Source organism: Notolepis coatsorum (genome assembly GCF_963971535.1).
Source record: "Notolepis coatsorum genome assembly, contig: SCAFFOLD_520, whole genome shotgun sequence".
NCBI classification, from domain to species: domain Eukaryota; kingdom Metazoa; phylum Chordata; class Actinopteri; order Aulopiformes; family Paralepididae; genus Notolepis; species Notolepis coatsorum.
Genome location: NW_028173449.1, coordinates 50164 through 60000, shown reverse-complemented (window position 1 = coordinate 60000; position 9837 = coordinate 50164). Strand labels below are relative to the sequence as shown.

The 9837-nt window shown below is 47.6% G+C and overlaps 1 protein-coding gene across 1 annotated transcript; it reads left to right on the top strand.

Moving 5' to 3' along the window:
* Window positions 1–1174: 1174 nt before the first annotated feature.
* Window positions 1175–2584, top strand: LOC311247785 (E3 ubiquitin-protein ligase TRIM35-like; the record flags this gene model as incomplete). The annotated part of the gene is made up of 1 exon (XM_084338782.1): window positions 1175–2584. One exon carries the CDS (start codon window positions 1175–1177, stop codon window positions 2582–2584), a length of 1410 nt encoding a protein of 469 aa, XP_084194908.1.
* Between the last annotated feature and the right edge of the window lie 7253 nt (window positions 2585–9837).

Here is a 9837-nt window from a genome sequence, read left to right as displayed (position 1 = left end):
ATCTATCCTGCACCTATCTGCATCTATCTGCACCTATCCACCTATCTGCACCTATCTGTTCCATCCTGCTCCATCCTGCACCTATCTCCACCTATCTGCACCTATCTGCACCTATCTGCACCTATCTGCATCTATCCTGCACCTATCTGCACCTATCTGCACCTATCTGCATCTATCTGCACCTATCTGCACCTATCTGCATCTATCTGCACCTATCTGCACCTATCCTGTATTAGTACTACAGTGGTAGCCATGGTAACATCGGTACTACAGTGGTAGCCATGGTAACATCAGTACTACAGTGGTAGCCATGGTAACATTAGTACTACAGCGGTAGCCATGGTAACATTAGTACTACAGTGGTAGCCATGGTAACATTAGTACTACAGCGGTAGCCATGGTATGAATATGAATGTTTATATGTTTATTTTTATAACCTTACATTGAAACGGCATTAGGAATATTGATTGGATTAGATAAAGTCATTGAACCGTCTTATTTGTCATAATAGAACATTCTAGAACATTTGTGATGATGTCACTGTATGATGTCATAACCAAACATTTTAGAACATTTGTGTATCTATATATTCAACAATTCTCTCAGAACAGTCAGTTGCATCTTGAAACAGTGCTGAGCAGTACTGAACAGATAGACTAAACAACATAGATTGAAGCCTGCATTTCTAGACCAGGGTGCCTTGTCTACCGTTTTTGCTGTGGAAAGAGCCGGCAAGTTGATTTACGGCTTTCCAGTGTGGAGGAATTTTCATGTGTCGAGTCGGCTGTGATTTTGGAGACTGGGAAAAGACAGTTTTCTTACCTTGTAGTAGTGACGTGAATATTTAGGAAAATAGCTTTAGGACCACTTCTGTAAAGAAAGACTTCGCTGTGGAAGAGAAATAAACCATTTGGATATCTTTGTTTTACACTGGAGCGGCTGTGGACATTCTTTTTCTTTATCAACGAACGTACTACTCACGAGTAAGCAACTTTAACCAGTAGAGTGGAACGTCGGCCCTCATATTAGTAAGAAAACTGAAACCTGCATTTCTCAAACAAGATGCCTTGGTTTAGCTGTGGAGTAAATTAGCTGAATCTAAGTAAGTTTATAACAAAAGTTAAACTAAACTTCAGGGAGCATTCCAGAGGAGGGAGTGTTACTGAGTGACAAAATGGCTTCGTCTCATTGTGAAGAGGATCTGTCTTGTCCTGTGTGCCGTGACATCTACACAGATCCTGTCGTCTTGTTGTGTAGCCACAGCTTCTGTAAAGCCTGTCTGCAACAATACTGGAGAGACAGAGAAGACAAGAACTGTCCACTTTGTAGGAAAGTCTCTTCAATTTTAGATCCTCCTCGTAACTTGGCTTTGAAGAACCTGTGTGAGGCCTTCAGGGAGAGAAGCCAGGGAGCTCCAGCAGGTTCTGAGGTGCTCTGCAGTCTGCACAGAGAAGAACTCAAGCACTTCTGTCTGGATGACCTGCTCCAGCTCATCTGTGTGGTGTATCAGTCCTCCAGAAAACACAAGAGCCACAACTGCTGCTACATAGAGGAAGCTTCGGAGGATCACAAGAAGCAGCTCCAGGCTCCACTGAAGACCCTACGCGACAAGCTACAGGCCTTTAAAGAAATCAAACAAACATGCGTCCGCACAGCAGAACACTTAAAGGTCCAGGCCCTGCACACAGAGAAGCAGATTGAGAAGGAGTTTAAGAAGCTTCTCCAGTTTCTCCATGAGGAAAAGGAGGCCAGGGTAGCTGCACTGAAGGAGGAAGAGGAGCAGAAGAGCCAGATGATGAAGGAGAAGATTGAGTGGCTGGACAGAGAGATGTCAACCCTTTCAGACACAATCAGAGCCATAGAGCAGGAGCTGAACGCTGAACACGTCTCCTTCCTGCAGAACTACAAGACCACACTGAAAAGAGCTCAGTGCAACCTGCCTCGTCCACAGCTGGTCTCAGAAGCGCTGATAGACGAGGCCAAACACCTGGGCAACCTGACCTTCAGAGTCTGGGAGAAGATGAAGGAGAGGGTCAAGTTCACTCCTGTCACTCTGGACCCAAACACTGCACCACCCTGGCTCTCTATATCTGATGATCTGACCAGTGTGAGACGCACAGTCACACAGCAGCAGCTCCCTGACAACCCAGAGAGGAACATTTATGTCATTGTTCTGGGTTCTGAGAGCTTCAGCTCAGGAGAACACAGCTGGGAGGTGGAGGTGGGAGACCATCCTGACTGGACTATAGGTGTAGCTAAAGAATCATTTGACAACAAGAGAAAGGGGCTAGTGGCATCACCACAACATGGTATCTGGGCTCTATGTTATAGGAGTGGTAAGTACTATAATGGTCTGAGTCAGATCCTCACAGTGAAGAGGAGCCCCCAGAGGGTCAGAGTACAGCTGGACTATGACGGGGGGAAGCTGTCCTTCTACGACCCTGAAGACATGACTCACATCTACACTCATGAACACACCTTCACTGAGAAATTCTACCCATACTTCAATATAGGACGGGCTGGTGATGCCAAACACCCTGATATAAACATCTGCCAATCAGAGGTGTCTCTCACTGTGATATAGTCATGACAGTAAGGTGTGTATATGTGTGTGTCTGTGTCTGTGTGTGTGTCTATAATATCTTAAATTTAAATTTATATAGCGCCTTTCAGGAGACCCAAGGCACTTAACAGCTATTATACAACAGCATGCAAATTTCTCGATTCTGATTGGCTGAAACAGTCAACTTACACATGGGTATTAATACTAACCCCACGCTCTTGGTCCCAGGACCCGCCCACAACCGCATTACTATCACTCCGCCACACGAGTTTTTAGAAGTGAAGCAAGATGGCGGACAAACCGGACAGTAAACATTACGAAAGGATATGGATCAATAGGGTCATAAAGACTAAATGAAAAACGATTCTGTCACGGCGAATGTGTTAGTTGCTTAAATAATGTTGGATGATGTAATTGATGGGTCATGAGTCATTGTGGAACAAAATAAAAATCGTGCGAATTGATTGATTAATTGCAAATAAAAAAATAAAAAATGTTTACCTACTTTCTATAGAAGCAGCTGGGAGGTGCGCTGTTTTAAGTGAGCGTGGACTATTGAATTGATTGATTGATTGATTGCTAATTTTATTACTGTCCGCCTTGTTTCCAACTGGTTAAGTTTAGGCCCTCTTTCGAAGTTGGTTAAGGTTAGAGTTTGTCTTTAGAGCAGGGCGATAGACCAGCCCTGATTCCAAACTCTAACTCTAAAGCCCTTCGAATCACAAGCTCACAAGCAGGCTACGCCTACTCCCCAGGCTGTAGCGATAAAAAGAGAACCTGCTTACAGTAGCAGCTCCAGACACCTGGCGGTGCTACACAGAAAGAACAAGAGTCTCCGCAACAAGAGTCCACACGAGCCATGGATTTCCTAGTGAAGCAACAAAACCACCAGGAATCTGCCCCCTCAACAGATTCCTATATTCAAGGGAGACCCTATGGAGTACAGGCTATTCATCAGGGCCTTTGAACACGGAGTGGAGGACAAGACAGATAGTAACAGAGATCGGCTGTACTTCATGGAGCAGTACACGGATGGACAGCCAAGAGAGCTGATAAGAAGTTGTCTTCACATGGAACCAGAGCGAGGCTATCACGAGGCAAGGAGGCTCTTGAAAAAACATTTTGGAAATGGATACAAGATCTCAATGGCGTATATAGACAATGCACTGAACTGGCCTACTATCAAGTCCGATGACGGAGAGGCGCTCCACTCCTTTGGCCTCTATCTCACTGGATGCCTCAACGCTATGGCTGGCGTGGAGTACATGCAGGAGCTTGACAGCATATCAAATATGCGTGCTATCACAGCCAAGCTTCCGTACAAGCAGAGAGAGCGGTGGAGAAGCAAAGCCTATGCTCTTCTAGAGAAAGATCATTGTAGCGCCAAGTTCAGCGACTTTGCCGATTTTGTCAACCTACAAGCCCAAGAAGCCCTGCATCCTCTCTTTGGCAACATCACAGATGGAAACAAGAGCCAAGCTAAGGCTCACAAAGATGAGAAGACATCCAGAAAGAGCGGTGCTCGGAGAAGCTGCTACAGCAGTCCAGAACCCGGCAGAGACTAAAGCAAGGACCAAGGGGGATACACTCTGTGCCTTCTCCAACCCTTGCCTCTTCTGCCAAGGAGAACAGCATGCCATGGAGCAATGCAAAAAGATGAAGAAGTCGCTTCACAAGGAGAAGATAGATTTTCTCAAGAGTAAAGGCCTATGTTTCAGCTGTCTGAAATGGGGACACATGAGCAAGGCCTGCCAAGAAAAGATGAGCTGCCAAGTCTGCCATAACATTAGTACTACAGCGGTAGCCATGGTAACATTACTACTACAGTGGTAGCCATGGTAACATTAGTAGGGTAACATCAGTACTACAGTGGTAGCCATGGTAACCTCAGTACTACAGCATGGTAACGAAGGTTATCCTATAACCCTAGTTATATGAGTATAGCGAGCGCTCTGCTCTATTGGAAATGTCCCTTTAATCATATGCTATCATGAAAACTTTCAACCACATGCATGCTCCTCACCTGCCTGGCCACGCCCACATCCGCTCACACATAAGCGGGGCCATGGCCATACTACCAGCTCATTCCCCAGTCTTTCACCGCCGAAACGGAAGACACGTGGGGTCCTCAGTGAGTCAGAGCAGAGCGCTCGCTATACTCATATAACTAGGGTTATAGGATAACCTTCATTATATTTCGTATAGCTTTGCGCTCTGCTCTATTGGAACACAAGAGTGGAGCAGAGCGGAAACCCGACAGATGTACCCACTGAGGTCCCCTACAACCATCAGAATACCGGGGAGGATCCGGACCCCCCCGCCCCCCCTAGTGAGGGGCGGGAGGGAGACCGGACCCGAACTGTGCAAAGAGGGAACAGTACCTCAAACGCACAGGGTGAGCAGACCGTGGGACTTACCTTCGTATAGAAGGGCCCGCGACTACTCTGACGCGCATCCCGCACGCCACCATGGAACGGACGTGAAGCAAAAAAAAACTGTCACAGCCCCCAACATCGCGGGGTCGGGGTCAAAAAGCCCCAACCCCGTGGCAAGGCCGTAGCAGCGGGGCGCGGAAGAGGCCCAAGCCCCAGGCCACATCCCGGGGGCCAGGACCCCGTGAAAAGGCCCGGGGTCAGAGCCGGGCTCAACCAGAGAGTCGACTCTGCTACCAACACACCGGGGAGACAACCACTCCCCTATGTTTATTAACAGAAAATGGTTGCTCCCTTAACCCATTAAGAAACCCCGGAAACATAACTGCGCATATACACAGGCTATACAATGCAGTTCAAGGCGTTTCAGGTTTAAAAAGGGTTAACCCAGGCCAACAGGTCAACGAGGGCATGGCCCGGCGGAGAGCCCGCGTCGCAAGACACCACCCACCCAGAGAGACCGTCGGCCAGCCGACTGCCTCTTACGGCAATAGTATCCAGCTGCACAGCCGGAGAGCAACGCTGGCGGGGGAACTGCCCAGCGACGCGCACTCTCCTCTGGGCGCCGCTGAGACTCACCTGCCTGCCACAAACGTGGAGCAGGCAAGCCCCACTACGCCCAGAGGAAGCCCGAATGTGAAGCGCCGGTGGAGGTCAGAATAATCCTCTAGACTCTCCGGTGGTGACGACATTATCCTTTCTTTCTCCCGTAAATTAGTGAGAGAGGGAAAAACAAAAGACAAAGCCAACACAGCTCCTATAACTAAACTAACTACTTCAAAGCACTGAACTTGAAGAGGTGCTATACACGGACTTCACGGTGGTGAAAGTAGGGAAGGAGCTGGTAGTATGGCCATGGCCCGCTCATGTGTGAGCAGATGTGGGCGTGGCCAGGCAGGTGAGGAGCGTGCATGTGGTTGAAAGTTTTCATGATAGCATATGATTAAAGGGGCAGTTCCAATAGAGCAGAGCGCAAAGCTATACGAAATATAACATTAGTACTACAGTGGTAGCCATGGTAACATCAGTACTACAGTGGTAGCCATGGTAACATTAGTACTACAGTGGTAGCCATGGTAACATAAAAAGCATAAAAAAGATAGAGAGTTAGCAAGGTAAGGTAAATCACAGTGTTTCACATTAGGATCTAGCATCCCAATAGGCCTCTCTGTTTACAGTCATTCAGTAATACAAATCATCAAAATAGAATAGACAGAGTAAACTTTTAAAAAATGTAAGTGCGGTTTGATTCGGTTTAAAAATAGGCAAAACATTATAAAATAGAACGGACATACAACAGGGTATTTAACATACAACAGAGCAGTGCACCAGTAAGAAGTAAAAAGTGTGCAGTGAAAAGACACATATCCTTATGAGAAGACAGATCTTTATCGCCCACATTGCGATGTGCCTCTAAATAGAACCCTGGTAGCATGATGTGGTTCTGCAGATGGTTCTTTTTGCCCCAGTTCCCCTCGCTGCATCTAATTAGACTGGTTGGAAAAGGCTCCCCTCTGTGTCGTGGCTGGAGGCTCTGTGTGTGGTAACCTCTAAAAAGCTGTTTATATAAACACTTACCTTAACCTTAACCTCCATATATGTGTAATTACTGGTTGAACTACATTTCCCCAGTTGTTGGGGGCGGTAACTGAACTACATTCAACGCTTTCTTTCAGTAGTTGACTACTTTTGGTCGTGTAGTTTAGGTAGTTAATTATAAAAGACACATTTCCCTAAGAAAACGGCCCTTTGTCCGTTACTTCAGGCCTGCCCTAGTCACTAAATCAAACACACCCACACTTACCCTCTGAGTCACTTCCGTTGTTGCTCATTGTACCTCCATGTACCTCCATGTACCTCCACGTACCTCCATGTACCTCCATGTACCTCCACGTACCTCCATGTACCTCCATGTACCTCCACGTACCTCCACGTACCTCCATGTACCTCCACATACCTCCATGTACCTCCATGTACCTCCATATACCTCCACATACCTCCAGTTTGTAACCTTTATTTTAACTCAAAGGACATTGAGGTTTCCCTCATTTACAATGACGACGAGTTTACACACACATGAGCATGAGAACACAATGAAAATATAAAAAGAATAGAAGAAACTAAAAACAATTGCAATTTGACAAACAGAGATTTAACACCAGATGTTTAAAAGCAGAAGCAGATGGGAGGACCTCTAGCTTTAGGGTTTGTTGAAGAGCGTTCCATGTGTTGGGGGCATCAATAAAAAATGCTGTCTTGCCCAGATCCGAACGCGCTTGTGGAACCCTAAGAGTAAGCCAGCTGTATATACTTCCACGTACCTCCATGTACCTTTTCTATCCATTCTAATTCTATATTCTATGTATATGTGTGTAATATATGATGACCATTCCATCCCTGCATGCCCCAGTGTAATGCTCTCTGTGTGCCGCTAGATCCCTCTGAGGTGGTCTGTATTCGCTGGGTTCCCTTCCAGTCGGAGTCTCCCACAGGAAGCCTGGACCTGCAGCTGTACGCACCCTGCTTGCCAACCCTTTTCACCATGAACCTCGAACCCTGTTCGAACCTTGAACCCTTTTCGAACCTTAAACCCTGTCCCAACCTTGAACTCTGTTCAAACTTTGAACCCCGTGTGAACCGCAAATCCTGTTCCAACCTGGGACCTTTTTTGAACCTTGAACCCTGTTTGAACCTTGAACCCTGTTTGAAACTTGAACCCGGTTTGAACCTTGAACTCTGTTTAAGCATCTTATGAATCCCATGAAAGTCCATATGAATCCTCTATGAACTCCATACACAGTCACACCCTTTATGAACTGTGAAACTCCTCTTGAGCCTCTTATGAACCCCGTACCCTGCATGGCCGCCCTTTACCTGCATCCTACACATCCTGCATGGCCGCCCCTTACCCACGTGCGTAAACCTTCTCTCTTCCACCTATGAACGTCGATGCCTAGGATATACTGTGTACACGATGCCCCTTGATGTTTTGATATTGCTCCCTGACCTGTGAACTTTGACCTGTAACCTCTGCAGAGCTGAGCGACGTGTGGTCCATCTCCAGTGTGAACGTCAGGCCCGACCTGCGGAGCACGCCCAGTTCACCAGGCACCCCTCACCTGCCCACCATCACCGAGGAGCCCTGAGAGAGAGAGAGAGAGAGAGAGAGAGAGAGAGAGAGAGAGAGAGAGAGAGAGAATGGAGATAAACTGAAGACAGAGGGGAGACAGATGGTGAGAAGGTCACTCCTGAAGAGCATAGTGATACAGAGCGTGCAAAACGGGGGAAAGAGAAAACAGACTGAGGACAGAGGACAGAGCAGGTCAGTCTCTCTCCACCTCCTCTGTGCTCTTTGTCTTTGCTCCAGACTGAACAGCTGAACCAGCCCTTCCCATCAGCATCATCAGCATAGATGGGAAGTTCAGCGTTCTGGCTACCATCCCTGTACCATTCAGAGGTCTGGCTACTGCAGGATGATTCTGCACAAGCCCAGATCAGTACCGCTAGCCACTAGCCACTAGTCACTAGTCACTAGCCACTAGTCACTAGCCACTAGCCACTAGTCACTAGCCACTAGCCACTAGCCACTAGTCACTAGTCACTAGCCACTAGTCACTAGCCACTAGCCACTAGCCACTAGTCACTAGTCACTAGTCATTAGTCACTAGTCACTAGTCACTAGCCACTAGCCACTAGCCACTAGTTACTAGCCACTAGTCACTAGCCACTAGTCACTAGCCACTAGTCACTAGTCACTAGCCACTAGCCACTAGCCACTAGTCACTAGCCACTAGTCACTAGACACTAGCCACTAGCCACTAGTCACTAGCCACTAGTCACTAGTCACTAGTCACTAGTCACTAGCCACAAGATACTAGCCACTATAGTCACTAGCCACTATTCACTAGCCACAAGACACTAGCCACTAGACACTAGTCACTAGACACTAGCCACTAGCCACTAGCCGCTAGCCGCTAGCCACTAGTCACTAGTCACTAGCCATGGGCTGGTGGGACTAGTAACGTCACCACCCTTGGGGTATCATTAGCATAACCAGTTGGTGTCTATTCTTTTACCAATGGATTTCCAGTTCCGCGTTCGCGTTCTGCGATCTGATTGGCGACTGACGTTTCTGGTGCGATCTGATTGGCCACTGACGTTTCTGGTCATGTGACATGTGCGCCCAATTGCGTGACACGCCCATTTCCGCCTCGAACAGCAGCAAACTACCTAACGCCTAGTTTATCACTGGTTAAGCTTAGGCGACTCTTTCGAAGTTGGTTACGGTTAGAGTATGGAATCAGGGCTGGTGTTCTATCGCCCTGCTCTAAGACAAACTCTAACCTTAACCAACTTCGAAAGAGTGCCTAAGCTTAACCAGTGAAAGAAACAGGCGTCACACGATTGGCGCGACCAGAAACGTCAGTGGCCAATCAGAGCGCAGAACGCGAACGCGGAACTGGAAATCCGTTGGTAACAGTATTCAGGCAACCAGTTGAGGTAAAGAGGAAACGCAAAGACGCTGAACATTACAAAGACTCAGAGGAAGCAGGAGGAAGCAGAGACTCAGAGGAAGCAGAGACTCAGAGGAAGCAGAGACTCAGAGGAAGCAGGAGGAAGCAGGAGGAAGCAGTGACCAGGATGCTCTGGGGGAGAACAAGTCATGAGTCACTTGTTCCCAGTTTAACCACAAGTCATCACTACGAGGGATTTAACAAAGACTGCTGCTGAACAGCTGCCAGAAGTCTGTAAACGGTGAGGATAAAAAAGACTCAGCTCCCTGACCCCCCCGGGTGGCGGTGACCGGAACTGCACCTGCAGGAGAGCACGGCTCCAGCTCCC